The sequence below is a fragment of the Carya illinoinensis genome, chromosome 15 (genome assembly GCF_018687715.1).
Source record: "Carya illinoinensis cultivar Pawnee chromosome 15, C.illinoinensisPawnee_v1, whole genome shotgun sequence".
In the NCBI taxonomy this organism is placed as follows: domain Eukaryota; kingdom Viridiplantae; phylum Streptophyta; class Magnoliopsida; order Fagales; family Juglandaceae; genus Carya; species Carya illinoinensis.
This window is the reverse complement of record NC_056766.1, coordinates 42,812,472-42,829,283: the sequence shown is the minus strand read 5'-3', so window position 1 is coordinate 42,829,283 and position 16,812 is coordinate 42,812,472. Positions and strand designations below refer to the sequence as shown.

Below are 16,812 nucleotides of genomic sequence, written 5' to 3'. Positions count from 1 at the left end.
ATCTCACCGTGAAAAATGACTTTCGCAGTTGGATGTTATTCGTAATTACAATTCTGGACCATTTTCCTCCCTGATTTTGCAAGGTTCATGGAAGCGATATCTCAATTCTAATTGGTCGATAGCCTAGAGTGATTTCTCTTTCCCTTTCGAGTTTACCTACTACGGTATCAGTATTATGGCAAAATTGATGGACAGGTCTCGTGCTGGGAAGCACTACTTGGTAATTGTGACCAACTACAGCTTGTTCGTAAATGAACATTTAGCATCATCCATTACTAGAACATGAACTTGTGATGGCAATATAGCTTCCGTCCTTTCTTGCTCTTTGCCCCGCCTTGTTTTTGTCCAGTTGAATTATTTTATTCAATTTCATCTTCGCGTGCCTGTATTTCACTTTAACAATGAAATATGGGAAAGGAAAACTTGGTGATTGCCATTTCTGCAACAATATCTACAGAATGTCACCAACCACACAGTCTATTCACCAGGCTTCATAACGTCTGGCAGGCCTAAAGTTCAACCTTCCATCGGCTTGGCTCTTAATTTTTAAAGGCAAACGAGAAAACAACATATTTACTTCTTCTTCTTCTTCTTTTTCTTTCACCTTTTTCTCCCAGAAAAGTCTTACAACTTCTATACAAAGTTTGACATCCTGTATTAGAATACATTGTTTTTAGTCCCTTAAATGAAGTCCTAAAAAATTCAATCATGAGCATATCAAAAGAGTTATCTTACATTACGAGTCATTCTGCATCATCAACAGCAAAATCAGGCTCTGGGGGCTTCTGCAGTTTCATCAGTTCCCTGGCAGTCTTTGCATTTCGATTTCGATGAACACCACGAAGTGCATTTGCTGCAAACCTGGAAGCTAAGAAAGTGGCACCAAGACTATATGAACCTCCACCAACATTATTGTGGGTCGCTGCTGACCCTTCTGCTCTCTCTTCTTCTTCCTTGCGCTGAAGCTCCATAATCTTCCTCTTGGAATATCGACGCCATGCCGCTTGGATAAAGCATGCAGCCCAAGTCCTCCACTGCTGTGAGTAGAAACGGAAAGTGTGCTGAACCTGTCTACTGTGAAGGCGCCTAAATTGACTTGCCACAAATTTTAACTCTTCAGCAAATAGGGCAAAAGCCTCAACCTCTGTTATAGCCTTCACTGTCCGAGTAGAAGATGGGAGGTTAGATCCCGATTTGGGATCCAGTGCCCAGGTCAGAAGCTCCTCCCCACAGAAATCACCTTCTTTCAGTAAACTGCGGTTGAAAAACCCACTCCTCCCACCATCGGTGGTTACACTCTCAAGGCGACCACGTATGATAAAAAGCATCTCATCAACTGGATCTCCTTCACGAACAATGTAAGTACTCTCTGTGAATAAACAGGGTTTCAGTCGCTCACAAATGGCATCAAGCAACCTCTCATCCATGCTCTCAAATAGAGGAACCTACAATTATCAACAAAACAATTTACCATATTTACCAACCACAACGCCAGTAAAATTGGCCAGTAGGATGGGAAACTGCAACAAGCACAGATCCCACGGAGAGATGACAAAGACAGATGCCAACTTCTTCTGTTTTTTTTTTTTTTTTTTTTCAAACAGGTTTTTATTAATATAAGAAATAGGCGTAGCCTGAGTACATAGAACAGATGCAAGAGAATGTACACAAAGACTTGATACCAACTTCTCAAGAACACGTAGTATCCTAATAATGACCTCAAGTTCTTTCTTCGGCAGATATGACAACTTGAAAGCCCTTGTTGAAGTACTTGGGTTCATGAGTTAATTGAGAAAAAATCAATAATTGACGGGTAGAAAGTTATGCACAATATGGTGGAAAACAAAAACTATTATCATTAAAAAATTATTATTTTTTTCATCAAGTAAATAACAAGTTTCTGGATCCTTGTGATGCAAACAAAAAGTGGAATGCTAAAAGATTTGGGATTAATACGTTTTACAACATATAATATGATCTTTTTTCCTAGTTTTTGATATAGATAAAATTTTCGCAATGCTCAGTTGTATCTTGTACGATTTATATGTTTACATCCCCACCAATGAAAAGGACAGATACGTGTAGCAAAAAGGATTAACAGTCTTACCCTCCTCACTAACGCGAGACAGAGGTGTCGCTTGATATCTCTCCTAAGATCCTTTGGTAGACACTGGACCAAACTCTCTTCGTCCACCCCACGTGTTTCCAACCACTTGTACTGATCATACCGTCTAACCCGCTCCCTAAGGTCCTGTGGGAGCAAGCGATGATGCATCCACTGCTCTGAATCACGCCTTTTAACCCTCATCTCCTCTAGCCGAATGGTAAGCGACTGAAGATAGGTCTGCAACAATACCAATATCCAGAATTTCATATTCCGCTTTTCATTCCAGTTTCTTCCACAGTGGCAAGATTTCAAAAGACATGCATCTAGAGAAATAGAAAGGAAGCTAATATCCACAGTATATAGAAAATTTCACTCCCCTCCTGTATTCTCTCTCTCTCTCTCTCTCTCTAAATGAAAATTCCAAGAAAAAAAAGAGAGAATAAATGCAGCCGACAGCATAACTTGGGCATTGAAGATTATAATTACTACATGGGGGTAGCTACACTGTTATTTTTTCGAATTCCATTCTTATTGGGCAGTTTACATCTTCTGTTCATCTCTAAATAAATACAAGCACAGAATTTTTGTTTCCAATGAGCATCCAACAAGGATTGATCTTGTTGACCAATTTCAAGGCTGCCTATATATGAAAATGCACCATCACCAGAAACATCAGTAGTCTCCAAGCAAAACATATGATTCAACAAGTTTACCTGCATGTTGCCAATAAGAAGTGCAAAGAGGATGAGTCCAAGTATGGCTAGTGCTATGGAAAATATAACCTCCCCAGGATATGTGCTGGTTTGAAGTCCCTGGCCAAGTGTACTATAGAAAAAACAAGGAAATGTAGTCAAAATGTGGAAAATTAATCGTAATTATTAGAAAATTTTACTTCAAATTATGGCTCTAGTTTTCATGATAATGAGTGGATTAGGAACCATGGTTGCATTTTTTATTATTGGATGAAGTTAAATAGACTGGGAACTTTAAACTAATTGTCAATTTTTATTTTGTCATTCACACAAGTGATTCTGCTAAGATAGACAATGTTGGCATGTTGAATGGATGTTAGAAAAAATTCGTTAAGAAGGACAAATCATGAGTATATTATTATGCTGAATGGATAACCTAGACAATGTTCATTACCCAAATTCTTAGTTTCACGGGTTTAAGGCTGCAGCTGATAATTTATGTGGACATATTGTTGCATTCAGAGGGCAAAGTGTGGCAGAAACAACAGATACCATTTTAGATGCATGGATGTAAGTGGAAGTGTGGAACCACATGCGTTTGTAATCCAATGGTTTCAACTGTGTAAAATTTATGGTGGTCAATGAATATATAAGTTCAGATGACTATGGTCAATCAATGTCATGTGATTAAGACCAACCAACAAACGAGGGGTGCAATAGGAGGACTTCCCAGGAGGTCACCCATCCTAGTACTACTCTTGCCCAAACACGCTTAAGTGCGAAGTTCTGATGGGATCCGGTGCATTAGTACTGGTATGATTGCACCCAAAAAAAAAAAAATCATGTAGTTGTTTATGAACTTAGAGGGTGTTGAGCGTCGGGAAAGAGCTAGTGATAAACAATGATGTAGTTGACTTTTTCGAGTAATTACTTTCTAAGCAAGTGGGTTGGCGGCCTAAACTTTAAGGGCGTGGTTTTGATTCCATTGAGCTTAATGATGTATGTCGATTGGAGAGGCCTTTTGAAGAGATGGAGGTTTATGAAATTGTGAGGAAAATGGTTAAAGACAAGGCTCTGGGTCCTGATGGTTTTTCAATGGGTTTCTTTCAAACTTATTGGGCTGTATTAAAAGATGATCTTATGAAGGTGTTCTAGGAGTTTTACTTGGCTGGGAAGTTTGAAAAAAGCCTTAATGCTACTTTTCTGGCACTAATACCGAAGAAGGCAGGGGCTGAGGAGGTTAAGGAGTTTCGGCCTATTAGCTTTTAGTAAATGGGGTATACAAGATTATATCCAAGGTGCTAGCAAATCATTTGAGTGAGGTAGTGGGGAAGCTCTCAAAACCCCAAAATGCATTTGTAAAGGATAGACAAATCCTAGATGTGGTCCTTATCGCAAATGAATGTATAGATAGTCGCTTGAAAGTTGGCGATGCAAGGATTATTTGCAAGCTAGACATGGAGAAGGCGTATGACCATGTCAATTGGGATTTCCTTCTTGATCTTCTGGGGAAGTGTAGTTTTGGGGAGAAATGGTGCTCGTGGATTAGGAGGTGCATATCAATGATGAAATTCTCCGTCTTGATAAACGGAAGCCCAATTGGTTTCTTTAGTAGCACACGAAGTTTAAGACAAGGAGCTCCACTGTCCCCATTACTCTTTGTTATTGTGATGAAGGCGTTGAGCAGAATGTCCTCAGTTGCTAATGTTTTGGTGGCTAGTTTTGCGATTGGCTTTCCAGATAGGGAACTTGTTAACATTTCTCATTTGTTATTTACAGATGATACTCTTTTCTTTTGCGAAGCAAATCCTAACCAAGTTCGAGTTTTGAAGGTCCTTCTCCTTTGTTTTGAAGCAACATCTGAGTTGAAAGTTAACATGGAAAAATCACAGATGGTGCTTATTGGAGGAGTTTGGTGTATCAGACAGTTGGCTAGTATTTTGGGATGTAAGACTGCCGTGTTACCTATGATATACATTGGACTTCCGTTGGGAGCGGCCTCGAGAGCGGCTCCATTGTGGGATTCAGTTATTGAGAAAGTGGAGCGTCGTCTTGCAGGATGGAAGAGAATGTACATGTCAAAAGGTGGTAGGATTACCCTGATCAAGAGTACTCTTTCTAACCTACCTACCTATTTTTTGTCCCCGTTTCCTATTCCAACAAATGTGGCACTTGGAGAAACTTCAAAGGGATTTCTTGTGGAGTGGAATGGGGAAGGAATTAAAATTTTACCTTGTTAAATGGGAGAAGGTTTGTAGTCCTCTCTCGAATGGCGGCTTGGGTATTAGAAATATGAGAACTTTTAATCGGGCATTACTTGGTAAATGGTTGTGGAGGTATCAGAAGGAACCTGAAGCCCTTTGGAAGATGGTGATTGAGAGCAAATGTGGGGGTCTATTTTGTTTTTTTTTTGGGGGGGGGGGGGGGGGGGGGGGGGGGGGGGGGGGGGTGTGGTTGTACAAAAGAAGTGGGAGGGGTGTGTGGGGAGTGGATTTGTTGAAACATATAAAAAGGGGGTGGGAGGTATTCTCTCGCCATACTCGACTTTGTTTAGGAGAGGGAACCTGAATTAAGTTATGGTATGACACTTGATGTGATCATGTTGCTCTAAAGGATTTTTTTTCTTCACTATTCTGAGTTGCAAGGGAAATAGATGTTTCAGTGGCGAATGTAATGGGGAGATCAGGGGAGCAAATTCAGCGGAACATCAATTTCAGTAGGATATCACAAGACTGGGAGATGAGTAGTTTTGAAACTTTTACAGCCTTTTGCATGCTAGTAAACCGTGTAACTCACAGGATAGGCTAAGGTGGATATCTGCAGGTAAATGTACTTTTTCAGTGCGCTCCTTTTATTAGGCCCTTACCCAAGAGCCATCTATCCAGTTTCTATGGAAAAAGCCCTGGAGACATAAGGCACCACCCAAAGCATCGTTCTTTGTGTGGACTGCTTCCTTGGGTAAGATTCTCACAACTGATAATTTGAGGAAACATAAGGTGATCATAGCAAATTGGTATTGCATGTGTAGGAAGGGGGGTGAATTTGTGGACCATCACTTAATACACTGTGAGATAGTGAGAGGGTTATGGAATGAAGTTCTTGGTAGAGTTGACTTGGCTTGGGTTATGCCTGAGACCATGATAGCAGTTTTGGCCAATTGGACAAATTTGAGAAGCATTCAACAGATAAAAGTGGTGTAGAAGATGATCCCCATATGCATCATGTGGTGTTTGTGGCAAGAGCGCAACGACAGGACATTCGAGGAGAAAGAGAGATCGATGGAGGAATTGAAAGCTTTCTTTACTAAAACTCTTTGTACTTGGGCCATTGCAGTTGATTTCAATGGCTTAGATTTTCATGATTTTCATATTTCCATTGCTCCTACTTAGATAGGACAACTATACATTGTACCAGGCTTTTGCCTATTTTTTTATTAATATATTATATTTACTTATCAAAAAAAGACCAACCAACAAAAAGATAATACCAAACTGAGTATTGTCTTGGAGAAAACTAGGTGGCAGCCTGCAAATTACAGCTGTATGGAAGATGGTCCCCATTTGCCTCATTTGGTGTATTTGAAATGGGAGAAAGTCCTTATTTGCCTCATTATGTGTATTTAGAACTTTTGAAGACCGTGAGTAGATGGTGGAGGAGCTCAAGAACTTCCTTATCTACAATCTTTCACTTTGCACTGTATCTATAAACTTTGATGAACTCAACTTGCATGAATTTTTAGTATCTTTCTCACCTTCTAGATTGGTTTCCTCTTTATACTCTCTGTGTACTTATCAATAAAATATCTAATAAGTATAAAAAAATATATATATATATATATATATTTTTTTATGTTGGGGAATCTCTCCAAGGCAGGGCCCTTCGGACCCACCCCTGTAGAGTAAACCCTGGTCCCGTGCACCACACCCTTGGAAGTTTTCCTATACGAAATTGGTTAAATCCCTGGCTTTTAACCAGGGGGTTTGGCCCCAAATGATTATTTCACACATGAGGTATTAAACCTTGGACCTTGAGGGGAGTGATATCCTAAGACCAAGGCCTTCACCACTTGGAAGCACACCGTTACCACTACGTCATTCAGCAAAGAATTGGCATCAAAAATCTGAATGCACAAATAAGCAAAATTCCAAAAAGGGAAATACCAAACTGAAACGACTCCACACCAGGCAAAATAACCAACTCTCCTTTCATTTATAGTGTCTCCTGAAGGGAAAAAAGAAACATTAACATACCTTAAATTCTGTAGCCCCCACCACAGACAGTAACAGTATTTAGAGACAAAATTCATGGATGAGGAGACAACTTCAGATGACAAAGCACTTTGGAATATTCCATAATCAAATGGTGAGTTATCATCTACTGAGCAGTTTGAATTGAGCAGAGCCTGCCAGCTCTTCTCTTCCATGGTTTGCTTGCTGCAATACAATGATCTTTTGCAATCTTTGCTATCTGAACAAGCCTGCTGCCAGCACGCATTATTGCGTTCTACAGCTAAGAGGTACCAGAATGCGCCAACTATCTGCAAAGATTCATACACTATAGAAAATGTATCCTACAAATGGGTCGTTTCTTTCTTTATAGAATCAATATTAAAATCAAACAGACTACTGAAAACATAAGAGAGATTTAAATAGGATTACAGATGCTTCTCTAAAATGAATTATTTTAACAGGAAAATAAATTACATGATAAGTTATAAAAACTAAATGTTAAGAGGAAATGTCATTCTTTTTTTCAATATGATTTAATTGGAAGAAAAAAGGAAGAAGATTTAGGTACACAGGAAATGTACCTATTAAATGCACAACTTGAATTTAAAATGTCCATTAAACTAGAAAGGAAGAAGAACACCGCTGAAGGCTATGATCCAATCATATAAGGATCTCAAAAACAAAGCCAAGACCACAGGCCAAGTTTAACAGGCATTGGAAGTATTGTTGCTGTCATCGTCATCATTATTAATATAAACTCAATCCAGATAGTCCCTAGGAGGAAAAATTGGATAGTTCCAAATTTTACTGCTTTTGCCACAACTAACCATCAGCTTCCAGCATGTTAGCAACCAGAGTTACTTGATACATGGAACAAAACATTCTAACAATCCAAGAGTTTCCTTCTTTTTTACCTCAATTTTATACCACTTTTCAAAGGCAACTTAAAGAGCTGATCAATACTAGAATCATGCTCAGATAAGCAAAAACAAGCTAAAATTTTAATGCTTGTAGTTTAAGCTCAAAGAAAAGGACATTTTAGGGACTTGTAAAAACTTGCAGCAGATCTGCAATTCCTACGATCAAGCAACCTCCACTCATTGTACACATACATCAACAATTACCATGCCACACATCTTTCAACTGTAGACAATCGATCACCATGACAAAAGCATCTTCAAATGCTTCAACCAAAAGATCACACTTCTAGCGAAAAGATTCTCCCCAGATCAAAGTCATTTAACTTCTTCATTTTCCTCCATTTTATTAGTTTGAAGTTGATTATCTGTTATTGAACATTGAGGAGATATCTGGTTCAGGACTCGGGAGTAACGCCCAGCATTGCTCAATTAGTTTTTGACAGAAAGAAAATGTAATTTAATTGAGAAAGAGGGCTGCTTTTACTTTGTTGTTGGCTACTTGAGTCCTGGTGTACATAAGAGGGAAGTATGATGCTGTCTTTGATAGTATTGGTAATTTGGTGGTGAAGTTCTTAAAAGTACAAAAACTTTAACACCCAACATGAAAAACTCAAATAAGACAACATTGTGAGAAGTTAAACTCTTTAATAGCTTTGGCCACACCTCATTATTGAACTATATAATGGTGCAGATGCTACAAAACATCTGAAGGATGACAAGATATTCTCCACCTTTACAGAATTTTAGCTGGATTCAAAATGTGGGTATCATAAGATCCTCATCCTATATTAGAATCCGTTGTCTGTAAGCAAAAGTCGATTTACCACTAAATGTTAGTTCTTCGATTGTTTGCGATAAACAAATGAAATAACTAAAGTGGGTAGGGAGAAGAATCACATAAAGTGTTCTTAAAGTTCAAGGTAATGTGGCACGTCCTCTTCCTTGGCCTCTTCTCTGAAATGGGTTCAAAGATGGTAAATTATAAGTTCTATAATGGGTTTCTCAGCCTAAATTGAAAATGCATGCAATCAAATACTATAAAAGTTAGGCACATGTCACTATGAAAATGAATCCCAGCCCTGGAAAGACAAAAAAAAGAAAAAAAAATCTCCTAACAAATAAAATCATTCTTGCATATTTTACTCATCTTTTTTTTATAAGTAAAATAAAAATGTTTTACTCTAACATATTCTACATAACCTGTTGTCTTTTTTTTTTCTGGGACAAATTGTCAAACATAAAAGAATAAAATTATATTTTTTGATAAGTAAAAAGAATAAAACTATATAAATTGGATAGTTTGTAATTAATATAAAAATTTGGTGCATTGGGGTATGATTCCCAAAATTTTAGAAACAATTTTTCAAACAATTTTTCTCTGTTGTTTGTTTCACAAAAAATATATATATATATATATATCAACATTTGCTACAATAAAATAGCTAATTTGGGCTCACTTAGGGAAGGACGAAATTATGGTGCAGTTTTCTTGACCTGGGGCTGTGCAATTATATTTAGAAGCCACTTAACAATATGGCCTCGACTAAATTAATATTTCTGAGTGAATGGCAAATCTTCTTGGCTATAAATCCAAGAATGATTCTTTTGTTACATTGGATGTGAATCAATTGCCTTTGTTTTGCCTTCTTTGTTTGATAAATCATAATGGGTATTAGCTTCACTCTGTAATTCTGCCAGGATTCTATCCATGCATTGTTTGTTTAGATACGTTTATTTGCTGGTCCTACTTCATTCCCACTGTTTTCTTTTACATTGAGAATTTTATGAGATCTTTTCCAACATATTCCATGGAATAATTGATCTAAAATACTTCTTAAATGTCGAATAAAGAAGGAAATGAACTAACGGATCACAAGTACGCTGGGGGCAGGCTGATGCAATTGCTGTATCCCATATGATTATAAATATGTACCCGACTGAAAATAATGTATCTTCTGAAGTAAAAAGTTTTCTTTCCATGCCAAACCATGCTTTTTGTTACAAATATATATTTTCAATATTTTGATATTAGCTAAAATCAATTAGATAAACAATACCAAACCAAAAAGAAACTTACATGACTAGCGAGCATGTATAGTAGCAAGTAATATGCAGCACCTGCCCAAGCCGTTTCAGCAAATACACCGGCTGTCCTTTTAAGTTCTGAAGTTAAAGGTAATATCCGAAGAAATCTGGGAAAATATTGAAGTAAGACAATGAAAAACAAGGCCTGTTTTGTGGCCATTACATCTGAACCTTCTGAATTCTGAAGAAATCTCCAAACCACAATCTGCACAGTTTGAGAAATGATGAAAAAAATAAGGATTTAGTCTTGATGTTCTTTTAACAGCTGCAAATATTCAAGTAGGAAGTTATAAATTTACAATGCAACACGCTTTTTAGAACTCTACTGATTTCTATTCTGGCACATCTTAAAGGAGCAATGAAAAAGCATCCTATACAGACACCAAAATTCACTTGAGGTAAACAACACATCATGAAAATGGGGCCAACAATTCCAGCTACATCTTGGCCAAAAAATCTTGTGAGATCATGTCATTGGGGCATGCCGGTAGACACAAGTAAAAAGGACTACATATCATTTAATTTTATGTGTTCGACATAGGAGAAGCTCCATAATTTTCAAGTGAGGGTATTTAACATCCAACCCAGAAGCTTGAAGTATTCAGTCAAGAAGCCCAGCTACTACATAAACCCATATCAAATATGAAACTTGAGCAATAGAAGACTTCTCTAACATTCCCCTCACACCCAGGCCCAATAAATATAGAATCAACGAATTTACAAACAAACAGGATCCAATGAAACAGAAACCAACAAGACTAGCTGGAGCCAAAGAACAAATAAACAAAATAAACAAAATAAACAGAGAAGGCTCTAATACAATGTTAGAGGCACAAAGAGCACATATACCCATATCAAATAAAAAACTCAATCATTGTAAAGCTTCGCTCATTGAAAGATTTAAACAAAATTTTTCAGTAAAAGCAATCATTTTCATATAATCAATGACTATGTTTTCAAACCTATTACACTCTAGAATATCTCTCCATTATATTTTTAGAAAAGGAGTCTTGCAGATGGATGAAAATATTATTAATTATGCAAAAAAAGGGGGAAATAGTAATTACCCTACATGAAATGAAACACATCAGCAGCAAAAAGTGAAATGTGAACTACAAATATAAAAATAAGGTAAACAAGGAAAACTAAATAATTAAGTAATACACTACATGGTTCTCATGGAAATCACAGTTAGCTTAATTGTTTTTACTGTATATTGCATCACAATTGTATAATTTCAACAGCATACAAACAAAGATAAAAAAATGTGCAGTGTTTTTTTCCCCCTTTTTTTGATAAAGATCAGTTCCATTAATGAGTGAAAAGGCACTATCCAAGTACATGGGGAGAAATATGAATGGGGTGGAAGCATGCAGCCTAGTGAATAAATAAATGGTATCAAAGTAGATGAACTTCTGAACCTGTGGTAGGGGTAGCACAGAAATAAAATCAATGATAAAGTACCGCCGCAGGTATCGCCGGGCTATTTGTGCAGGATCAATCACAAGTTCACCCCGTCCAAAAACCCGGGACGATGGGGCAATATAAGCTGTTCGGAATTGAAGGGCCATGTGAATGAGATAAAAAGTGTCGAAAATTGTCCGCAATGTAGTAACTGTGATAGCTAACTTTCGATCTATATCAATGCAAGCTGATGATTGATTAATGACTGGAAGATAATAAAAAAGTGGATCCACAGATACAGCCAAAATGCATGATATGACAGAGAGTTTATTCCAGAAAAGGAGGAGTTTGTCTTGAGGATCAAATATCTTCTTCTCTGAAACTTTAAGATCTTCTGCAAAAACGGCACGAGAAACCCCAAATCCAAGTGATCGACCAATTGACTTAAGCCCTTCAGATCCCTTTCTCATTCCCCTCTTAAACGATCTAGATGTTCCATCTCTTGGATGAGCAGCATGGCAAAATCCATCAACATCAAACCCACATTTAGTTAGTCCAGTATTTGAAGATGATGAGAATGTAGAATCCAAGTCATCCAACCTGGGAAAAAAAAGTGCCACCATGCATGAAATAAGATCCTTCTTATACCATAGCAGAAAAAAATCAAGCTCATACACAATTACAATCAACAGCATTTTTTTGGTAAGTAGATACCAAAAATTTCATTAAAAAGAGCTACGGGCACAACCCAAATTCACAGGAAGTATGCAAAGGAGATACACCCAGCCAAGATAAGCAAGAAGAACAAGCAAGAAAAAGATTTGCAGAATATTAGAAGAGTGTTGTTGTGTGCGTTTGGCTAATCATTTAAAGATGGGAGCATAAAGGTATTTTAACTCTTGCAACATTCTCTAACCACTAGTGATTTTCAACAAATAATAGGAGAGGTTCAAGTAGGGATAAAACCCTGGTTTTTTACACAATCACAATCCATTATGACTTAAGCAACATCTAAGTTTTTTTTTTCTCCTTTTATTACTATAAGTATATCTACAACCTATTGTATAATTCCAGTGTCTTGGATTGTGCTCCTTTGCGCTTTGATTAAAATTTACCTCATAAAAAAATATCTACAATGGTGAAGGCAAGTACCAAAAGTTGTATAATGGAACTGAAACTGGCCTCAGTCAACAAATGAAAGCAATAAACAGAAAAAAAAATTAATGAATTGGAAATAAATTTGGAAGTTTCAAACAAAACTCAAAGCCTTCCCATCATCCCATGAATCACAAGAACTTTGGATAAAATTTTATATAGTTTTAAAAACAAAAATGGGAAGATTTATATCTTGTAAAAACAGCTACGAGTTACAAGTGATTGAAAACAACTTCTGCTCTAAAAAAGTTTTTTTTATAATTAACTCTGAAAAAATTTTAACTCTACTCTAAAAAAGTGCTTGAAAACAACTTCTGCTCTAAAAAAGTTTTAACTCTACTATTGCAACTTGTGCATAATTATAGCCATAAAAAACAGAAATAACTGGCAAAGAGATCTCATACCCAGCAATTTCATAAAGTAAAACTTGCATATGTACCAACATGTGATAGCTAACTCGCATGGTCATTTATATACTCTCCAAAAAGATATTTTCAGACGATATAAAAACCCAGTAAAAATAAAACATACTCTTCTTTAAATGTACACATCATTTCCCAATATATAAACAGACCAACTTTCTTCTGTTTCATAAATTTACAGCAATAATTGTGTGAAGAACTAATTTAGTACCTAACAAACTTCTCGCGCTGGCCACCCATGTATTTTGACCTAATCACCACAATCCAACATTCCTTACAACATTAAACAACCTGCAAACAATGAAATAATTCATATTAAAATGCAAAATGATCAGCTGATCAAATTAATCAAATCCACCTAAAAGTTTGGGCTTATAATAGTGTTTCAAAAGTTCACCCAACCTATCTTTTTGATAGATTGCCACAGCGAATAAGAGCATCCAGTCAGATAAATCACAATTTTAATTATCATACATTACGAGTGTTGGAACTAAAGTCAGTTAGCTATCTAGTAAAAGAAAAAAAAAAAAAAAAATCTATTTTCTCCATTTTCCAAAGCCAAAGTTATCAAGCATTGAAACCAGATGGTCCAATTAACATGTTCACATGTTTTTCTATACAAGATACAAATTATCTTCAAGTCAAAGTAAAATCATATCAAATGAAAAGCCGCAACTTTTACAAAATCATTTCCAACACATTCAAATAGGGCCACTCAAATGCAATAAACCTCAATCATATACTTACAAAAGCCGATTCCTTTAGCTTTGCAATTCTTAAAAGCATATCCGTTGACCACTGGATTTAAATAATTACATCTAGAATAAAAAGGAAACGGGCATGAACAAGAGCGATTATGGCCAAAACAAAATCGTCTTTAAGATTACGACTATACTTCTCCAAACCTCCAGATTCCCAAAACAGCTCCAAAAACTAATCTACTTCTAACACTCACCCAATAAAGGTACACTAAAAACATAAAATCCGATGCAAGATTCCATTTTGAAGAACTATTTATAGAAGTAAAAACATATACACATATGTATATATGATAGCAACTGAAATCGAATGGAAAAGCGAGAGACGAGGAGAGAGATTAAAGAGGCGTACTGTGAATCTCTCGAGCTTATCTAGCTCATCTTCTGAAGTGTGAAAAGAAAAAACAAAAATTGGATAGAGAGAGAGAGAGAGAGAGAGAGAGATTTGTTAGCGAATGAACGTGAAAAAAAGAGAGCAACCGAGACGGAGTCAAAGGATCTTCTGTAGAAGTGGGAAATCACTACCTTAAATATTGTCTTGTTCATATTAATGATAATTATTTCGTTGAAACATAATTTAAACTGGAATAATTTGTTAGATAAATTGGAAATAAGATGAACATAATATTTTCGACCACGGGTAATATATAGTGTACTTAAATAATATATTTTTATAAGGTAAATAATTTTTTTTTTCTTTTGAAAATTTTAGGACATTTTAAGACAAATCTAAAAAAGTAGGGTTTTTTTTTTTTTTGGAAATAGACTTCAATTCATTATTGAATGAAGAAAGTTACAGCTGTGACCAATAATTACGGGTACCAAGTCCCCATTACAAGCCAACTACCCATCGGTTGTACGCTCCCCCGTACACAATTTTCATTGCGCCGGACTGTGTCTAAAAATTCTAAGCTCTCCAATGACGACGTCATACTGAGATGCGAGACTCTGTCAAAATAGAAGTGTTCATCTTGACTCGTCTGCGAGAAAACAACACAAAACATCCTCACCCTCCAAAGGAGGAGAGGCACTACCAAACCTTCACCCTCTATAAGAGGAGAAGACTCACAACCCTCATCCTCAAAGAGGAGAGGTACTTGCCTATTTCAAACAAATTTATTAAAAACTTAATTAAAACAACCATAACAGACTAATAAAAAACAAACTGATAACGCTCTATACTCTCCTCAGCGCCGTACGCTCACTCCCTTTTGCCCAACCACTTTCTGCGCATATATTCCTGTCAGCCTGCACCACGCACTAGTAGCCTACACCACGAACGGGTAGCTTGCACCACGCATTTCCTGCATAAGGGTTTCTCACAACAAACCAGCCAAAACAAACCACTTTCTGCATCCCGTCACCATCGCCAGCCCATCATTTTGAAAAAGCAAGATATACCAATCAAGGTCACAAGGGCTTCTCACCGTCGCCGGCTTCATCCCCGTAACCATAACCAGCCCACCAGCCCATACACCACTTCGGCTAGATGAAACGGAATCATAAACAAAATCGGAGACCAAGCACATAATTTATTTCTAGAAACAAAACCAAAACCGAAAGCAAAAAACCTCAAAAAACTGCGTCTCCCCCGCTCCGGCCGCCACCCAAGAGAGTCTCCACGCTGGGTTACGTTCGAACTCCACCCCAGAAGCTCACCTTATCCTCCCATGCACCTCAACCTGAATCCCGAAAACCACTCTGTTTTCCATGGATGAAACAGAGCACCTTAAACCAGACAGGATTACATCCGAGCCTGCAAGCAAACCAAAACACCTCTGGCGGCAAAACACCTGGACTCCGTCCACACTGGATACTCTCTGTTTTCCACCACGCCCAGCTACGTGTTATAAAATGGTGGTCAAACTCAAAAAAGCACACTTAAGACCACACCATGCCACGGCCAAAAACGCAGACAATGCCCTCCTCCTCCACCGTGCAACCACCACTCCGCCAACCGCGAGATATAATGGAGAAAGACTTTGGGCTCCTTGACCGAGAGGTGGAGCTTTTGACCACCGAAACCACCGCCCAAACGACGCTTTATTGAGAACAGAAAACTAAAAGCTACAAAACAGAGGAAAAGATAACGGAAATGGAACTAAGCTATACGGAAAAACAAAGAGATGGAGGGAGGGGAAGCCTAGGCTCCCACCTCCCTCGGACGGAAGAAAAGCTGCCTTGTTTCTAGAGAGAAGAATGAGCTTCTCTCACTAGGGTTTTTTCGACAAAAGTAGGTTGAACTTTTAAAACAAAAATATTACGTACACAAAGATATTCTATAAAAATAAATTTACAAACTGGTATAACGTTATGTGATAAGTTAATTTATTTTACAATAAAAATAATTTTACAATCGAACATATCATATCGAACTATTTCAATTTATATATTTATTTTTTAAGATATCTGTGTTTAAAGCATTTCTTCTTTTTAAAATAAAGTGATAAGATTCTTTTAGAAAGAGTAATGCTAGACTCGGCTTTAGAGTGTGCAAGATGCAGAATTTTAGAAGAAGAGTGGTGCTGCTCTGCCGCTCAGAGTGCATACTACACGCACATTTTTTTTTTTCATTTTTCTTTTCAGATTTTTTTAATATATTTAAACATTTAAAAAAAAAACCAATACATTTAAAATCACTTCCTTAATCATTAAGTAAAAAAAATTTAAAAAAAAAAATTTGTGACCAGCAGTCACTTTGAGGGAGCACAGTGAGAGAGCACACAAGCATTTTCCTTAAAAAAAATATATATACTTCGTATGAAAAAAATCCTCTTTTTCAATAGAGGTCTCTTTGTTTTTTTAAAAGATCTGTACATGACTTGCAAATCTTAATATCTAACGTTACTACAGAAACCTGAAAAGTCGAATCAAATGATTGAAGTCTTTAAAGGACACTACTGTTTGGCCACAAAAAATTTTTATCACAAATATAAAATTCTCATATCATCATTACAATTTTTCCAAATCTCAATATAAAATATAATAAATAATTTAACTTTTTTCTTATTTTTTCAAATTTTAAAATAATAATAATATT

The 16,812-nt window shown here is 36.8% G+C and overlaps 1 protein-coding gene and 1 non-coding gene across 5 annotated transcripts; both read right to left on the bottom strand.

Annotated features, from left to right (window-relative positions):
- Positions 1–572: 572 nt before the first annotated feature.
- LOC122296267 (probable cyclic nucleotide-gated ion channel 5) lies at positions 573–14,286 on the bottom strand. 4 transcript variants are annotated; one of them, XM_043105829.1, is made up of 9 exons: positions 14,125–14,286; positions 13,226–13,305; positions 11,455–12,037; positions 10,026–10,238; positions 7,050–7,336; positions 2,821–2,932; positions 2,108–2,344; positions 736–1,445; positions 573–652 (listed from the first exon to the last, which is right to left on the bottom strand). In XM_043105829.1, exons 2-8 carry the CDS (start codon positions 13,252–13,254, stop codon positions 744–746), a joined length of 2,163 nt encoding a protein of 720 aa, XP_042961763.1. In that variant the 5' UTR covers positions 13,255–13,305; positions 14,125–14,286; the 3' UTR covers positions 573–652; positions 736–743. The 4 variants fall into 4 exon arrangements, with proteins under 4 accessions (XP_042961763.1, XP_042961762.1, XP_042961764.1 ...); XM_043105828.1 differs by having other exon boundaries at positions 573–1,445; XM_043105830.1 differs by lacking the exon at positions 14,125–14,286 and adding an exon at positions 13,970–14,092 and having other exon boundaries at positions 573–1,445.
- Positions 3,508–3,626, bottom strand: LOC122297844. The gene has a single exon (XR_006238911.1). It is a non-coding gene; the product is annotated as a 5S ribosomal RNA (ribosomal RNA).
- Positions 14,287–16,812: the final 2,526 nt, after the last annotated feature.

Coding starts and splice junctions, on each gene's coding strand:
- LOC122296267 (XM_043105828.1), bottom strand. CDS start 13,254: ATGGGTGGCCAGCGCGAGAAGTTTGTTAG. Junction 12,038..13,225: donor CAGCGCGAGAAGTTTGTTAG/GTACTAAATTAG, acceptor TTTTTTTCCCAG/GTTGGATGACTTGGATTCTA. Junction 2,933..7,049: donor TGGGGGCTACAGAATTTAAG/GTATGTTAATGT, acceptor TTTTTTCTATAG/TACACTTGGCCAGGGACTTC.